Source organism: Setaria italica, chromosome II (assembly GCF_000263155.2).
Source record: "Setaria italica strain Yugu1 chromosome II, Setaria_italica_v2.0, whole genome shotgun sequence".
Lineage (NCBI taxonomy): Eukaryota > Viridiplantae > Streptophyta > Magnoliopsida > Poales > Poaceae > Setaria > Setaria italica.
The window spans coordinates 18,639,228-18,657,026 of NC_028451.1; the positions used below are offsets into that span (position 1 = coordinate 18,639,228).

At 41.1% G+C, this 17,799-nt stretch overlaps 1 protein-coding gene across 2 annotated transcripts; it reads left to right on the plus strand.

Moving 5' to 3' along the window:
* Positions 1-5,120: 5,120 nt before the first annotated feature.
* On the plus strand, positions 5,121-15,172 carry LOC101781663 (flowering time control protein FCA). Of its 2 annotated transcripts, none has more exons than XM_004956277.3 (18): positions 5,121-5,529; positions 6,357-6,427; positions 6,877-6,955; positions 9,703-9,785; positions 9,864-9,915; positions 10,439-10,506; positions 11,270-11,336; positions 11,420-11,499; positions 11,573-11,637; positions 11,742-11,804; positions 12,173-12,326; positions 12,412-12,489; positions 12,582-13,118; positions 13,379-13,477; positions 13,553-13,744; positions 14,498-14,557; positions 14,655-14,701; positions 14,823-15,172. In XM_004956277.3, exons 1-17 carry the CDS (start codon positions 5,226-5,228, stop codon positions 14,691-14,693), a joined length of 2,091 nt encoding a protein of 696 aa, XP_004956334.1. In that variant the 5' UTR covers positions 5,121-5,225; the 3' UTR covers positions 14,694-14,701; positions 14,823-15,172. The 2 variants fall into 2 exon arrangements, with proteins under 2 accessions (XP_004956334.1, XP_004956333.1); XM_004956276.3 differs by having other exon boundaries at positions 5,122-5,529; positions 13,376-13,477.
* The last annotated feature ends 2,627 nt before the right edge of the window (positions 15,173-17,799 follow it).

A 17,799-nucleotide genomic window follows, 5' to 3' on the forward strand; every position in this document is an offset into this window, starting at 1 on the left:
TCAAGGTTAGCTGCTTGAGTAAAGATCTACCAACTATGAATACAAAAATATACAAAGTAAAAACTTTTAACCAGTGCCATCCCTGGCAATGGCGCTAGAAATGCTTGTCGGTATATTTAATGATCATGAATAAATCCGCAAGCGCACAGACATACCGTTGTAGCATTTCACCCAAGAGTATTCACAAGGGTATCGTATTTCCCAAAGGAAGGCGGGTAAGTCAAAAGAGTTTACTATGCATATGAGTATACCATAGATGGATAGAGACAATACTCAAGACAGGGGTAAGATAGATAGATAGATAGATAGATAGATAGATAGATAGATAGATAGATAGATAGTGTGACACACACATGATTCATCTCAAGATAACTAAGTTAAGGAGAAGGATTAAGAGTTAGCTCTAGGTTCATATGTACTTCCTATATACTTCACAGATCATACAAGCATAGCATACATACACGTTGTATAGAACTTAGGCCTATGCACCCAAGCACACATGGGGAGATAATACCTGTACTGGTTCCGCCCAACAAAGTTACTACTAATTTATAAACTCCTACAGTGTACCCGAACATGGAGGATTACAAAAGACCAACAGGGCTATCACCACCTGCGGCCTACCTTTGCGGCTCGTGGGGCAAACTCATATCCAATGAAGCTAAGCAATCCAAGCACCATGCTTGCATTGTTAACAACACTCCAGCCGACCCGAGCTATTGTGACAAGGGCTGAAGCTACCATAGAAATAACCACTAAACCGATGTCGTAGCATAGATCAACTAAGGTATACAAGGTATATAAGCACACAGAGTATAACATGTAGCAAGGCCTCAAGGCATACATGAGAGTATATAAGCCTATACTACGATAGCAAGGGTATGCGACTAGCATACGAGCGTATAAGCCTAGCACATCAGCATAACAAGGGTATACAACCAACTCATGCATATGAGAACCAAGCACAACACTATATAAAGAAGATGTGTACTTTGAGTAGAATAAAGTCAACCTAGGAAAAAAAGATACAAAAGCCATACCCTAGACTCCAAGGAGACCTAGAACCTGAAGTAGAGCTATTCTAGCCTAACTCCACTAACTTGGAAACTAAGAGGGAGAGAGTGAATCACTAGTTGTGTGTGTCCTAGAATGGAGCCCCTCCCCTCATATTTATAGGCTCCACGAGGCGGTTCTGGCACAGGATCTTCGGGGAATATGCCATAACCGACGTAAGGGAGTCACCATCAGTCGCCATGTGGAAGCTGACCATGAGGGGAGGCAGATGCGGTTCAGCCGAACCCCTGGTAGCCCCTCTTGTAACCGCCTTTGTGTGGTAGTCTAACATGTGAGTCCCAATGGTGGTTGTGTGCGTTATCTGGTGGATTGAAACGGTTGTGGTAGTTTGTGGGCCCTTCAATCCATGGGATGCACACATGGTGACCTCCCATTGGCTAAAAGCGTGTTTCTTGGATCCATAGAGGATGCTTTCTCCATCCTTTTGTGCTCATTCACCTGCAACCAAATATTCTCCAAGAACAAGTGGAACTACATTATTTGAAACCAAATATGTGTGTAAAAAATGACGACCCTCCTTTATTTTTGAGTATATTGATGGTCATATTTGGTACTTAATGACCATCAACAATAATATGTAGCCGATTTGTTGGCCAGATGCTCTTACCATCCTTTCCACCATCGGACAAAGAGCCTTGATGCGTATCCCATGAGACGTTTCCATTCCGATAGAATAGGAGAAGGCAATGAAGAGGTTAAGTTCTTAATCTGTCAACTCAAAGGATTGGTCCAAGCAATCTCTTGCTCTCACTTTATCTATGAAGAATAGGCTGATTGGGACAAGCTAAAACCTTGTTGACGAGCAAAGACTCACGGATGATAAAATTCATAAGAAGGTTTCAGAGATCGTCCTTGGTCAAAACCAATAGGGAGTACGCAAGGGGAAATGCTTGTCAACAAGATGGATGTGCTACGTTCATCAATACTAGAGGGGTGATGACTGAAGAAATCCGTTGTAGAAGATTTTGAACAGATCGGCTATTGATGATGCTATTAGTAAAACTCCAGGACAAGCCGTGCTGCTCACCAAAAGATGTGCATCTACGACGGATGACTTTATCCCCTTCAGTATAGTTGGATGGAAAAGTGTTTGCAGTCATGTTTCTCCCAAATGTCGATGCAATATAAATATTGAGACATAATTGCATAAACCACCATGGACCACTGATCGGGCAGACAGGAGAACCAGCTAGTAGTCTGACCGATACGCGGTGCATCAGAAAATATGCAGCACCTAATAAATATTGCCCAAGTGGGAGTTTCGCTACGATTGACAGTTTTTCTGCGAAGCACTGCATATTTGGAGTTGGAACTAGAGTTGATCCACAGAATACAAAATTCTCTAACCACGTATTTAGGAAGGCTGTATGCTCCTTATCGCTGACAGGTCTTGCAGTTTTGCTGTAAGTGGTGATGTATCTGCTCCAGTTCATCATATCCCTTGTATCCAATTTGTGCTTATTGAGGCTTTTAAGATGGAATGGAGAAACAGGGGAGGTGATGTCAAGACCTGTCACCATATAAACATCTAGCAAACTAGGAGCCATCGGACCGTCCCCAAACATGAAAGCATTCAATGCATCAGACCAAAAGTATAAAGCTGCGGCTAAAAGGGGGTCATACTTTTCCATCTCACACAAGGAATGTTCTATGCAATGGCCGATGCACAATTCGTCCCATTCTACTCTTTTAGCTACTGATACCCTACGATACCATGTCCTCCAACCTCGAGTTTCACATGACCATGAGCTGAAACCATCTTTCCAGTTATCTAAATCCATGGAGGATGTTCTGTAGGGAACTCTTTGGGTTTTAGCATTAATAAAGTCAGTAGGGTCTTCATTGCCCATAGGACCAACGAAGAATGCACCATTCAAATCGCTAAGCGGAATCAAAACATGATCTATAAGTGCCTAGAATGAATTAAAATTGAAAAGAGGGATTGAGAGATCCAACAAAAAGGAGATCAGATCTAAAAGGATCAGGACAAGGCGATGGCGTACAATACCTCTGGAATGAGGTTGGACGTGGCCATTGGAGGTGGATTTCGAAGCTTCAGTGCCCGTGGTGTTTGTTGAAGATGATCGCTCATGTGGATGTTTAGTTTTGATTTATGGCTACGGAAAGCTTGGTTGGCTTGGTAGAGAAGATGAAAGGATGGGGCAGTTATATAATAGATTTTGGTCGGGTGAATCCCGAAAATCGAGGGAGGTGCCATCGCGAAACTCAGGGAAAAAGATCATGATTGCGGCAATGACTCTTTTTGCTTCGGAAGGATATCAGCTCGGAACCTGTGAAGATGCTGACAAGCGAAGAGAATTTTGGAAAATAATATTATATTCCAAAATTAGGGAGCATATGTTGACATCGGTTTTTTACCAGAGTTAGTTGATGAGCATGAGGTTCTGATAGCTGATGAACTTGTAGAAGAAAAGTCTGTTGACGCCCGACGTTGACCAAGGCCAACCACGGACGACTGGATTCTAGAAGCCGATAGAAGACCAGGAGGAATCCGATCCAAAGCGAAATCGACTCCACCAAATAAGGGAAAGCGTGAAGATTTATTTTTAGTAGTTTTTAGATTCATTGTAACGGTTCATGTCATAACTGATTAGGATTTTAGCTTGCTCTAGGTATAAATATAAACCCATGAGCTATGTATCGAATAATCATCAATCAATCAATACAACCTTTTTTTTCAGCTCCACGCTGCCAAACCCTAGGACTAGAAGTAGAGTAGAAACCGGTGAGTTTCTTCTTGCGTGCAGGCCTGCATTGGCTTCGATCTCAGGCGAACTTGTAAGTACCATCACCCGGTCATTACGTTATCTATATTAGTCATTAGAACTTTCTAGGCTTCGTCCAATATTCTAATATCTTAGCGTAAGGCTAGTTATCGAGTTGCTTAGAATCAAACATAACTTTTTAGCGTAATGCTCACAGTTATTGAACAACTTAGATCTAATCGTTCTCATCGGTTTCCTGATCTTGTTTAAGCGTTCACCAATTATCTAATTCTATCAGCTGGTTTGATCTTGCATGCTTTAATTGCTGCCCCTCGTATCGCTAGCCTTTGGATATTTAACGTCAGACTACTACTGTTGAGCTGATCCTGTCTTGGTTGGGTCCAATCCATCCCTCTCAAGTAGTAGGATGATGTTATCGAGCCGATGGCTACTCGTGCGAGGCTTTGTTGCTATGTGCTAATCTTTTAGCTTAACGGATTAAATTAGTTTAATAGATTAAAGTTAATATCCTCTCAGCTATACTATTTTAGTTAAGTCCAATCTAGCGGCTTATGATATTAATTAGATTTGTTAGATCTGTTAGTTTAATTGAGTTTAATTGGTGAGCACGGGTAGATAAGTTAATTTTTAATAGCTGTTGTTCTATCCTGCATGTACCTTAGCCTGTCGGCTCATATGGCTATATACCATTAATGATTCTGTTTATTTACACTACATGATTACACTGAAAATCTAACTTTAAAGATGTTTATTCAAAATAACGCCTATCTATGAGCTTGAATGCTTTACCGCCTATCGACTCAGAAATTTAATGTTTCCCTTGTCAATTACAGGTCAAATTGACTGGCACACCTTGCATCTTCACGAGCCGATTTGGAGCCTGCACTGGAGTTAAGCACATCTCCTAGGTCCTCCGTGTTATCAACGCAGAAGTCTGAAGTCTAGATTTTGCGTTAACAAAAATATAGCTACGTTTAGCTTTTTTTTAAGTCTTTTTAACTTTGACTAACAATATCTGTAAAAATAATTTATTTCAAATAGAAAACGTTAAATATTATAATAGTTTGACTAACATTATTAGTATTTATAATTATTTCTCTGTTCGTAGTTAAAATTGATTTGACTTCGGGAAAAAGTCTAAATTTACCTATATTTCAAAGTCTAAATGATACCGGCATCTAAGATAAAAAAGAATAATAAATTTCGTGAGGTCCTTGACCCGATCCGGTCCACGCAAGGCGCGGCCATTGGCCATTGACAGCTAAACGAAACCCAGTACAAAAGAATTCCTACCCCACGGGTCCCCTCGTCCACCGTCGAGTCGATCCCTCCGCCTCGCCCAGTTGCCTTGCTCTCGTGCTCTCCACCCGCTTCCGCTTCCCCGCAAAACCCTAGCCCCGCCACATGCACCGCGGCGGCGGCGACCGCTCCGGAGGCCGGTTTCAGCGGGGCCCCTCTCGCTGGTCCAGCGGCGGCGGAGGCGGCGGTGGCGGAGGAGGAGGTAGCCCACCCCACCGCTACTCCCGCGGCGGGGAGGAAGGCGGTGGCGGTGGCGGGAGGTTCCACCCGTACCGTGGCTCTTCCGACTATTCTGGCGGCGGTGGCGGGGGTGGAGGGTACAGAGGCGGTGGCGGTGTGGACGACTTCGGCAAGCAGAGGCACCGGTACGGCGGCGGTAACCGAGGCGGAGGCCGTGGGGATTTCCAAGGTTCGTTCCAAAATCATGTGGTCCTTTTGCTAGCTATATGCAATTGTTGGGTTGTGCTGTATCGAGATGGCGAACTTGAGGTTGCTTATGCGTGGGTGGCTAGGTTTTTGGTGCTGATAGGGTGGCTGATTTGTGATCTCCTTAGTTTATGGATGCAAATTCAATCAACTTTCTTAGAAATTCTTAGTAAAACTGACTTAAGTCGACAAATCTCTACAAAACTCTGTGCATAGCATGAGACCATTGCAATGGTACTAGCAGCATGCCAGCATGTGCTGTAATGACAAAACCACCCATCGTTTTCAGAGTGGACGAGCTGTTGAGTGGTTTTGGATATATAGTATCCACATTGTCCAGGTTTTCTGCATGTGAAGGGAGGGACAGCCACAGTTCTATTTTGATGCATGGCTAACTTTTGTAGCAGTGCGAGTTAGGATTTCTCTCAGGTTTATTCTTGAGATAATCTGTTGTAAATTTGTAGGAACTTGGCATGCAGATTGGATGGATCTGTTCACTCCTTTGATATTTAACTAATTAGATTGTAGTAGGGGTATCAATTATGGACTACTTTTACCATTGGTCCCCAAACATCTCAAAATTCAGTTTATGTTACTTGACTTTTCTTTAACTTTAAATCTTGTTTTTCCATTAAGAGTTATAGAGCAAAATATATTGGTAGAGAAATGGTAGAATTTATTATTCTATGGTAGGAATAACATATGACAAAGTGCTGTATGTGAATGAACTTCAGTGGACAAAGATTTCTAAATCCTAGTCAAACCCTTTTTTTTGCTAATATTGATGTTGCTGTTAAAATTTTCCTGCAGATCATGATAGCAGAAGTAATTATGTCAAACTTTTTGTTGGCTCTGTTCCGAGGACAGCAACTGAAGAAGATGTGAGTATTACTTCCGTGCTACCATCTCTTCTTTCTTGCATAGTAAATTCTTTATGTTTCGATAGCATATATATTTTTGTAACTTTATTCTTCCTGAGCTAATGATATAATTTTGTTTGTACTCATGTTAGTGTTGTGTTATCATTTATCACTATGACAAAACAAACTAGAGGCTTCAAACTTAGAAGTTCTCTAAGGTACCTTACAAGATGCGAAAGCTTTGTTTGTCATATATATCAGCTCATAAATATACAAATTTAAAATGAAATAAAGGCATCTAGCCAGTCATTGCATGCTCCTTTTTTTGGGGTCATTGTCTTTTTGGCTAACAAGTGATTGAATTAAGCTAGTCAAATACTCATTTTTTTCTGCGTGATGTTTTATTGTTCTGTTATTTAGTTTTTAATTTATTGTGTTCTTCAGTTTGTGATAGATTCTTGTGTCCTCAGGTCCGTCCTTTATTTGAGGAACATGGAGATGTTCTTGAAGTTGCTTTAATCAAGGATAGGAAGACTGGTGAACAGCAAGGTGCACTATGACTTTGTTTTTTCTTTTATTATCACAATGCGAGTATCTGTTTTGTTTTCAGGTTTCTGAGAGGTTGTAGGAGCAACAAGGTTGCATCTTCTCTCAGTTAGATTTGGCGGTTGTTGATTTTCATTTCCTTCGCTTCCATTCTGTCCGTCTCCTGTGGATTCAGTAGAAGACTAGAATGGAAGCAACTAACTGTCCGCTGATTACTGCAATCTAACTAGCCTCAACTCTACTGCTACACAAGGCAGCCGATTCAGTAGCAAAAACTGTGTTTAGATGATATTGACCTTCTGGATGTCCTGTGTCACACTAGCAATGAGGGTGTAGTTTCACCATTGCATCTATGTGCCTTGATTGTGATGCAAGAACAGATAACCTTATGATGAATCAATACAAAACTTTCCATCCTTTCCCTTTCATGGTTTAAGATTTTATTATCCATGTAATCATGAATTGCATGGTGTGGAATCCCTTAATGTGAGTGATTGAATCCCAGAAAAAAAGTGATTGGATGATGTGGTATAGCTGCATATTGCTATCACAATTGATGACAGCTGTTGTGGTGTTGATGACCTTGTACTGTTTGGAAATGATCACACGTGTTGTGCATTGTCAATCTAGATTCATCTGATTCGATGGTGGTAAAGTGTCATGGGTGGTATGACAACCTGGTCCGTTGAAGATGATGAATCTTGTGAGTTCTGGGTTTGACTGGATATTCTGGCTGTATGCAACTCGTGCGTGTAAATTTTGGATGCGCTTAGTGTTTCCGTGACTGCATGATGTTGCTTGACACAGCTGTTATAGTGATGTTTTCTGTTCGCGAGAAATATCTACAATGCAAACTTCGAAAATAATGATTCCAGCTGTATGGCAAGCTTGGTTTGATATGGTTGGCAATGGTGTTTTTAAGTTATGTAACTGAGTAACTGAGTGGATGACACATGATGGTATACCAGTGCTGTGTGTCTTGCATCTAATGTAAACATGGACACTTACCGAATGGGAATTCATCTGTCCTGTGTGATGATTCACTCCAAAGTTCTTGACTTGTAGAAACGTTATCTTTGTAACTGCTGTCTATGAAAGGCCAATGTTTAGTATTCTGAATTGGATCATTTGACATGCATCTGATGAGGACGCACCAGGGAAAGTCCTTGGGCCTGAACTATATTATTGGTCTTTTGCTGTTGGAATGGTTGTTGCTTATGTTATCATAGGAAAAGTTGATGTTGAATACTGATTCTAGGTCCATTACTTATTTTATAAATGTGCATCTGGGTTTCAAAGCCTTTGCCATACATGATTTTATTGCCACCATTAAAGTGAAACACTCTGCAGTAAGGTCATAAGCATATGTATCTCATAATTATTTAATATTAACTCTAGCATGGTTGATACAGTAGATGGGTGAAATTGTTGCTCATTATTGTTGGTGTACTGTCATGTTCAGCAACTAGTAATGCCCTGACTTCTGACAGATTATGCTCATTTAATGGACTAACTTTATACTTTGTACCTAGAGGGTATACATGCATGCTATCTGTTGCTGATCGAGTTGACATCATACTTTGTTTTGATTGTTTTTCGTCCCTACTTATCCATGTGTGTTGGATGAATATCTTTCTAGAAAGCCTTTTGGGCCATTGGTGAATCTGCTTATTATATGGTTTTCTTTCAAGACTGATGTTCCGTGTATTCTCTAGACTATTGAGTGTGTATCCTTCTATTGTTTACCATGCACCTTGCAGTCCTTTTTATATTTCTCCTTAATGCATGTTCATGGGATGCAGCTGTAAAAGCCTTCCAATGGAGCACCAGATATAACCTTGTGATCTTGCTTGTTCAAAGTTCTTGCCATTTTGGTGGCCTGTTTTATATATTTACTTACAACTCTATAAGCTTGTGGTATCTAGATTAATGACTATATTGTTGCTATGTTTCACTTTATCAGCTTATTGTAGCTTGCCTTTCAGCAATTGCTATGCCAATGGACTGCTGTCAAAATATGTTGTGTTATTATGATGATGGTATTGAATACACTGGGAGCATGAAGCCCCTCTAAACCTTCTGTTGTTCAACCTTAGAACCTTTCTTGGCCTTGTTGATGACGAGTCTCCTATCACTAACTTAATATTTGTTGTGTGTTCAGTGACGTGTGTGACTTCTCATGTTATGCACAATTTTGGTGCATGATGTGCTTTGCTAAAGACCTGTTACTGTTTGCAGTTTATGCACCATTATACTAAGTGCAGACTGAGTTATGATTATACCACAGCTGAGGAGTTATGGATACGCTCGTGCTTTCTAATGTGTGAATCACCACTTCTTAGAGCAACTTGTAGCTAGCGTGGTAAATTCCTGTACCTGATGTTCTATAGGTGTATGACTTCGATATCGAGGAGTGCTTGTGGGTGCTGCAAATGCAGTATAGCCCAAATTGAGATCGTGATGAGTTCTGCGAAGATATTTTTTTATACCCTCTTCATGCTTTAATTAATGGTTACTTGAATGAGGCTTGCTCCTGAAATGTGGAACAGTCTAAGCTGTTTTTCTCGACTGTTTAAAAAAAAAGGAAATGTTATTTGCCTCTTTAAATTCAACATATCTCCTTTCTGCCTGCTGTTTCTTGACTGCTATTATTTGCCTCCTGTTTACTGACTGCTATTATTGACTGATATTATGGCAGATATAGTACAGAAAATAGTAACTCTGAATAATCGGCATTTTTACATTTGCAGGTTGTTGTTTTGTTAAATATGCTACTTCGGAGGAGGCAGATAGGGCCATCAGGGGTCTTCACAACCAATACACTTTACCTGGAGTATGTACCTCATTGTTGGCTATTTGTTGCTCTGTTTCTTTATTTGCTAATTATTGACTGTGAATCTTTTTATGTCAGGCGATGGGTCCTGTTCAAGTTAGATATGCTGATGGCGAAAGGGAACGACATGGTAATTCCCTGGTATTTAGTAGTTTACTATGTGACCTGTCTGCATTTGATGTTATCGTTGGTTTTGAGGCAACCTTAACAGTCCTACCTGTTTTAGACTCAGAACCTCGCAAAATTCTTTGATTTTTGTATGTAAAATTTCAAAATACTGCATCTTCAACACTAATGCCAGCTTCTCTAAGATTTGCTCCATACCTCTACATGCAGCTTATCACAAAGCACTTTATTTGTTATAGCATGTACAGACAAATTTATTGTGTTCCCCTAATCTTTATAGGTTTTACAATTACATGTACGATCGTTCTTCACTTTAGCAGTGATTTTTATTCTGATTATGCATTCTTCTGTATCTGAAAAATATCATTTCACTTTTAGAAATTCTTTGTTATTTTGTTGTGTTCATCTGGGTTATAAAATCATAATGACAGTAAAATTTGCTTGGCCTGTTTGTTTTTCTTCTTGAGATCTTTTGTTTGTCGTACTTATTGGGTGATTTCATTGGTTTCTTTTAACAAAATTGCTAGGGGCCATTGAGCACAAATTATTTGTTGCGTCCCTCAATAAGCAAGCAACTCCAAAGGAGATTGAAGAGGTAAGTATTTTGCACTTCTTATTTTCCTTAAGAAAAAAGTCCAAATTACTCCCTTCAAATGTAGCAAAAGTCTAGACCACCCCCTAAACTATGTTTTGGTTCAATTTACCCCCTAAATTATGCTATTTGGTTCAACTTACCCCATAATGCAATTTGTCATTTTTGTTTCTTCATACAAAAAGTTGAATTTTAATTTGAGACTTTGCAGGGTGGTAGTAGACATCATAATCTGTATTAAAAATATTTTATGAATTTTTCATCATTAGTTTTTATATAATTTTGTATCTCAAGGATAAATTTTATTATTAAATATTGTACCCTGTCAAAATAATGATAAAAATTTCGTGATATATTTTTTTAACATGTCTTATAATGTCTGCTATCATCTTGCAAAATTTGAACTTAACACTCCACTTGTGCATGGAGAAACAAAAAAGACAAATTGTGTTAGGGGGTAAATTGAACCAAATGGCATAGTTTAGGGGGTAAAGTGAACCAAAAAATATTTTAGGGGGTTATCTAGACTTTGGTTATACTTGAGGGGAGTAATTTGGACTTTTTCCTTTCCTTAATGATTTAGTGATTTGCTTGTCGCTATCCATTACCAACCTGAGATACCATATACTTATCTGCATGGAGGACATTATTAACACAAATTTAGTAGCTTGCATTTCTAAGATTGATGATAAATGCATTTTCTTCAGTTAGGAAACATGTAGAAAAATGCACATTGAACCATATCTATGTTTAATATGTTTTTCAGATCTTTGCTCCATATGGTCATGTGGAAGATGTTTACATTATGAGAGATGGCATGAGGCAGAGCCGAGGTTTGTGAATGTCTGTTTGCTTTAATATTTAACTCTTTTCGTTACAACCTTTTGTTTTGACTTTCGACTTATGTAATGTAAAGGTTGTGGATTTGTCAAATTCTCATCAAAAGAGCCAGCAGTGGCAGCTATGAATGCCCTTAGTGGGACTTACATAATGAGGGTAAATTTCTGTGCCAAGCTGACATATTCTGTATTTTGCTTTCTTGATATTTACGGCATATTTTCTGTGTTAGGGGTGCGAGCAACCATTAGTCATAAGATTTGCTGATCCTAAGAGGCCTAGACCTGGAGAATCGAGGTGATTAACAAACTTTGACTATTTGCATAGCCTATTTTATTTTATTTACCTGAGATAATTATCATCATCATCATTTCTGCTGTCTGATTTGCCTTTCTGGTTAGGGGTGGCCCTGCATTTGGAGGTCCTGGTTTCAGTCCTCGATCAGATGCAGCCCTTGTTATCAGGTTTCAGTTTCTCTACTCACTCAGTTACTTAGTTTTGCACAAGGACAATTAAATTAGGTTATTAATGAGATGAACCATGTGTGGTCGTTCCCTTGCACATAGAGGAGTTGCTGACACTTATGGCTTTTACTGAAGTGCATTTGCAAAACCAAAGATTGTAAGTAGAAGCACTGACAAAAGAACACATGCAGTAGCTCTGTAATAATCCACAAAGGATGTTTGATGTAGGGATAGATAAGGTATGATGGTATATAGACAACAATGAAATGTCAAATACCTTTTTATCTTTTTTTTTTGCCTTATGAATATGATGGTATATAGTTGAGAAGTAATTTCATCTGAGTTTGCTTCAATTTTTTATTATCCAGGCCAACAGCCAATCTTGATGAACCAAGGGGTCGGCACATGCCTTCTGACTCTTGGCGTCCATCAAGTCCAAGGTCAATGGCATCTAATCAATACAATAATTTTGGATCTGACAATCCCTTGGCGCTTGGTGGTGCTGTAACATCAGCAGATACTGTGTGTTTCAAGTCATTCCTTTGTTATGGTTTTACTTTCTGTTAGTTCATTTCCTAACCTTTTTTTTTTTACCAAAACATGACAGGCTGGTTTTCGACCTCCGATGTTTCCTGGAAATGGCTCCTTATCAACTCAGACAGCTGTGCCAACTTCATCGCATGTGGTACAACTTGGAATATTATGATTTACTTCAGTTTCATGATTTTCTTTCCATCGAAATTGTTATATCATTGTGATGGGGACTCTGCTTTTTAGGGCATGAACCCTCCCATGGTACAAGGGCATCATCTGGGAAGCCAACAGATCCCACCCATGCAAAAGCCACCTGGTCCACCACAGAACTTCCCCGTACAATTGCAGAATGCTCAGCAAGGACAGCCCCTGCAGGGATCTATTCAACAGATTGGGCAGCTTCAGGTTCCGCAATCCACAGGACCTGTTTCATATGGCCAGAATATGCCATCTATGCAATTACCTGGCCAACCTCCAGCATCACAGCCATTGATGCAACAGAATGCTTCTCTAGGTGCTTTACAGGCTCCTTCATCTGTACAGTCCAATCCCATGCAGGGCCAGCAGCAACTTCCCACCAGTGTTGCTCCCCAAATGCTCCAGCAGTCAATGCAGCAGATGCCTTCACAAGCACCACAGTTGCTGCTTCAACAGCAGGCAGCTTTGCAGTCTAGTTACCAGTCTTCACAGCAAGCGATTTATCAGTTGCAGCAACAGCTGCAACTAATGCAGCAGCAAACTAACCTAAATCAGCAACCCCCAGCACAGGTTCCTAAACAGGTACTTTCCTCATAGTTAATTGATTAGACCAGCGACATATGATATGAAACCACTCTGCATATGTGTTTCTCTTGTCACTGTCTTCTGTTGTCATCAATTATATATGGTTTCTGTTTTTCCTTGGATCTATTACTACAGTTGAAATGTATTCAAAGATTCTTCGTAATTCTACATTTCTGTCTGGACAGCCAGTGCAATCCAGTACCTCTGGTGCTCCAGGTGCCATTATTCTGACAAATATTAATGCAATTCCACAGCAGGTTGGTTCACCTGCAGTGTCTTCAACCTGCAACTGGACAGAGCATACGTCCCCTGAAGGTTTTAAGTACTACTACAATAGCGTTACTCGTGAGAGTAAGGTGAGGAATGGTGCTAATCATGTTATATTTTAGCACATTTTGTGGTTTATTCTTATGAGCTATTGTGTCCTGCAGTGGGAGAAGCCTGAAGAGTTTGTGCTGTATGAGCAGCAACAGCAGAAACTGCTTTTGCTTCAACAGCACCAACAAAAGATTGCAGCACAGCAACTGCAGTCACCACCACAGGGTCAGTCTCTTCCATCCATGCAACCGATTCAACAACTTTCCCAGGCACAAGGACAAACACAAATGCCGATGAAACAGCAGGTGCACATGCAGTTCCTTCTATCATAGTTTTGGTTTGTGGGTTTTTCTTTTTAGCACGGGCGACAGTTCTATATAGGTATTTTTTGGTTGTGTGCAAACATGCTTGAAATATCATTTTTCTCTTGGACAAACTGGGATTGTCCAAATGAACGTGCTTTTCTTTTTGTGTAGCATTTTTTCACTATAGTTCATCCTACTAGATTCAGTTAGATTGCTTTTGAACTTCACGTAAGCTTTTATTTTGCTATCTTCTGTTTGTCACGCAGGATGCAAAAGAGGATAAGGATGTATCAGTTGTATAAATGAGCCATCAGCTCTGTATTTAGATGCCCTTCTGGTGAAATTAGGATAGAATCTGAGCTCTTGTTTACTTCACCCCCAACTCCCAACTTTAACACTATGCAAAAAGAAGATTCCCCATCACATCAAACTTGCGGTACATGCATGGAGTACTAAATGTAGACGAAATCAAAAACTAATTGCACAGTTTTGTTGTACTTTGCGAGACGAATCTTTTGAGCCTAATTAGTCAATGTTTGGACAATAATTCACAAATACAAACGAAACGCTACAGTTGCGCATTTATGGCAAAATGCCAATTTTGCCACTCCCAAATTGGGAACTAAACAAGGCCGAAGATGCCAGATTGCCAGTTTTGGAGCATTTTGTCTTTGGTTTTGTTTTTCATTTTGGGTATGTATTACAATAAATTTTACAATGTCTGAAGTTGTGGAGCTCAAAACTTGCATGCAGGAATTAAATTACTCTCAATTACAGGCAGCTGGTTCCATTGACCCCAGCAGGATTCAGCAGGTAGTCTAGTCTGTTGCATTATTAAATGTTCTCTTAGCACTGTGACTGCTTATTCATATTTCCAGTCAAATCACTTATTTTGGTGACATAATTTTAGGGCATTCAAGCTGCTCAAGAACGTGCTTGGAAAAGTTAGGGCAGCAGGTAGGAATCACCCTCCTTCCCTATTGTCACCGTACCCTTGAATTGAAACATGAATGTGGTGCATTTTTCTTATGATCGATGAGTTGTGCTTATACTTTGCTTGGATTTTCGCTTCATTCAGGTCATGATTACAAAGAGCTAGTCAAGACTCGGAATTGAGCTGTCCCCGTGCTGTCCATCTGTAACAACAGCTAGCCTGCATAGCCAGGCGCCCATCCCGATCAGTGTAACTCTGGATTTAGATTAGACTGATATGTAGATGGTAGATCCTGTATGTGTACATCGTTGTGACCTAGGCCATGTATCCCTTGTTAGCGATTCATGTTCTCCAGCGGGTTGGTACTCCCACGCAGGAGCTGCCGGAGGTCGTTTCCTGGGTCCCATTCGTTTGTGTTTTCCTTACCATTGTGGCATGATTTGTGATGTTCCGTGCGTCGTGGCAGTACAATTGGCGCTGTGATTGTTTTTGCTTGGTTCTGTGTTCTGTGCTGGCGTGCTGCTGATACGAGGCACCGTGCAGGTCCAGCTGATGTTGCACTCGCTCGCAGTCCATTTCTGAAATCATGTGGGAACATTTGATGATAGCGGCTTCAGTATGTAGCGTCATGGCTTACCTGCGTTGCGTGACGGGAACCTACGAAACTCAGGTCCCAACTCCCAAATACACGTTGGGTTTCTGTCGGCCGTGGTGTGTGTACCAAAATACACAGAAGGATCAGCAAAAATTGCACTTGGGAATGGCAACTGCTGCTTTAATGCAAGACCACAACACATGCTCTTTTCCACGGCAGAACGCAATGTACCACCTGATATCTTCAGTTAACGCTCAATCCCGTATCATCCCAACTTTACTTTTGTACTACTAATCTACTATCACAAGGGACAAATAGTAAAATAAAAAAAATCACATCCATTTGTTTCCTCTGCTCTTTTTTTTTCATGGCTGTTTTTCTTAAGGCAGGGAGGTACCCACCTTAGCTCCCAGAATTTTAGATCAGATATCGAGTTAAATCATTTGATTTAGGTAGATAGATTTCTTTGAAGTGAATTATATGAATAATGCAATTTTACAATATGTGACCCCTACCTGCGGGACGCATTACACTTTCTCAAGAATTTCTAGTTCGTCTGGAATGGACCAACCAGACTGCAGGATGAGGCACGAAAGATTTTGAATTATGCAATTTTACAATATGTGCTACCACCTGCAGCATGCATTACATTTTCTCAAGAATTTCTAGTTCAGCTGGAATAGACCAATCAGACTGCAGGATGAGACATGGAAGTTATTCACACAGACCAAACTTGACATGTCAAAGTTTGCGCAGCATTAGCTATGCTTCCGTGTCAAAGTTCAAACTAGGAACCTCGCAAGAAAAGGGGGAAACGAAAAAAAAAAGTTTCAGACTGGAGATGCCAACTAGATTAGATTTAGATTCAGGTAGTGCCTAAAATTTATGTCACATCGAATATTCGGAGGTTAATTAGGAGGACTAAATATGAGCTAATTATAAAACTAATTACACAGATGAAGGCTAATTCACGAGACGAATCTATTAAGCCTAATTAATTCATCATTAGCACATATTTACTGTAGCATCACATTGTCAAATCATGAACTAATTAGGCTTAATAGATTCGTCTCGCAAATTAGTCTCCATCTGTGCAATTGATTTTGTAATTAGTCTATATTTAATACTCCTAATTAGTATCTAAACATTCGATGTGACATAAATTTTAGAAGGGACTATAAAAACAAACACCCCCGTACCATTTTCGTCGCGTAAATTGCAGCCAAATGTTGTAAAGCAACGCTTGTGAACATATATCCAACTTGTGATGTGGGAGCACTGTGAAAGAGACCTGCCTGCAGTGGCCAACGAAATATTGATGGCTCAATAATTGAGCAGTCTTGAGATGAGTCCAATAATGTCTATGACTCGATCTGCACCGATAATACTTAGAAGGAACTAGATTTTTCTATCAACAAAAATGAAAATAATTTAAAATAAAAAAAGAAACCCAAATCAGTTAAAACCAAAGAGAATGAACAACTAGTGAGCTATGCGAACTGAGCATAGCTCAGTTGTGGTAGCTGACGTGCCTGTCGACATCGAGTCGAGGCATTAATCACGATGACTTCATTAATCTTGAGGACTTATCAGATCTTTCGGAGGTGCTTACGTGTTCGTAGAGACGAGTGTGCTTACGTGTTTGCCTGAAACAGCAGTGGACTTAAGAATTGAATTGATCATGGGCGAAGCTCACAATAACTCCCTGTTTGCATCTCCAGCTTGAATGCGACCATTGCACTAGATCGGGGATTAATTCCCATCTTATCTTTTCAACTGTAAAGGGACTGAAGCGAGAAAAATCTCCTTGAGCAGATCCCTTTCCCTAATCTCATTTCCCCCTTCCCTCTCCCGGGAATCCCACTTCTCCTCTCCTACCGCACGATCCACAGGCCACCGAATTTTTCTGGTTGTCCAATCGACCCGCCGGCTGCCCCGACTTCCGCGCCACCACCGACCACCCTCCGCGCCACCGCCAGCCATCCCCGAGCTCTGTGCTCGCCCTCCGCGCGCCGTCGCAGCTGTCCTCGAGCTCCGCAGGCCCGCCGCCGCCGCTCCGTACCGGCTGCCCTCGCGCGGGCCCGATTGTCCCGAGCTCCGCACGCCCTGAGCTCCGTGTCGCGGCACAGCTGCCCGCAACCCCATCGTCGTGGTCGTGCCTTCGCCCCTCTACGCCACCGCTGGCTGTTTGACCCTCCGTGCCGGCCGTCCTGGCTCTCCTTGCTGCGCGGCTTGCTCCATCCCGGCTGCCGTTGCTCCAACCGACCTGTGGGCTGTGGCCAGCCCGCGGGCTGTCGCCAGCGTCCGCTGCCGAGGGGCATCTGGCCCATCGACTGCTCCCCACGTCGTTGACTAGCAAGCACAAGGAGAGGAGGGAGAAAGGATTAGCCCACTGACAGGCAAGCCCAACACGTCAGGAGAGATGAAAAAGAGACGGTAACGCTACAGAATAAACGGACGCCGACTATGTTGCATTAACTATTGTTTCTTTCCATCGGGACGTCGTCGGGTGCTAGTAACGCTGAA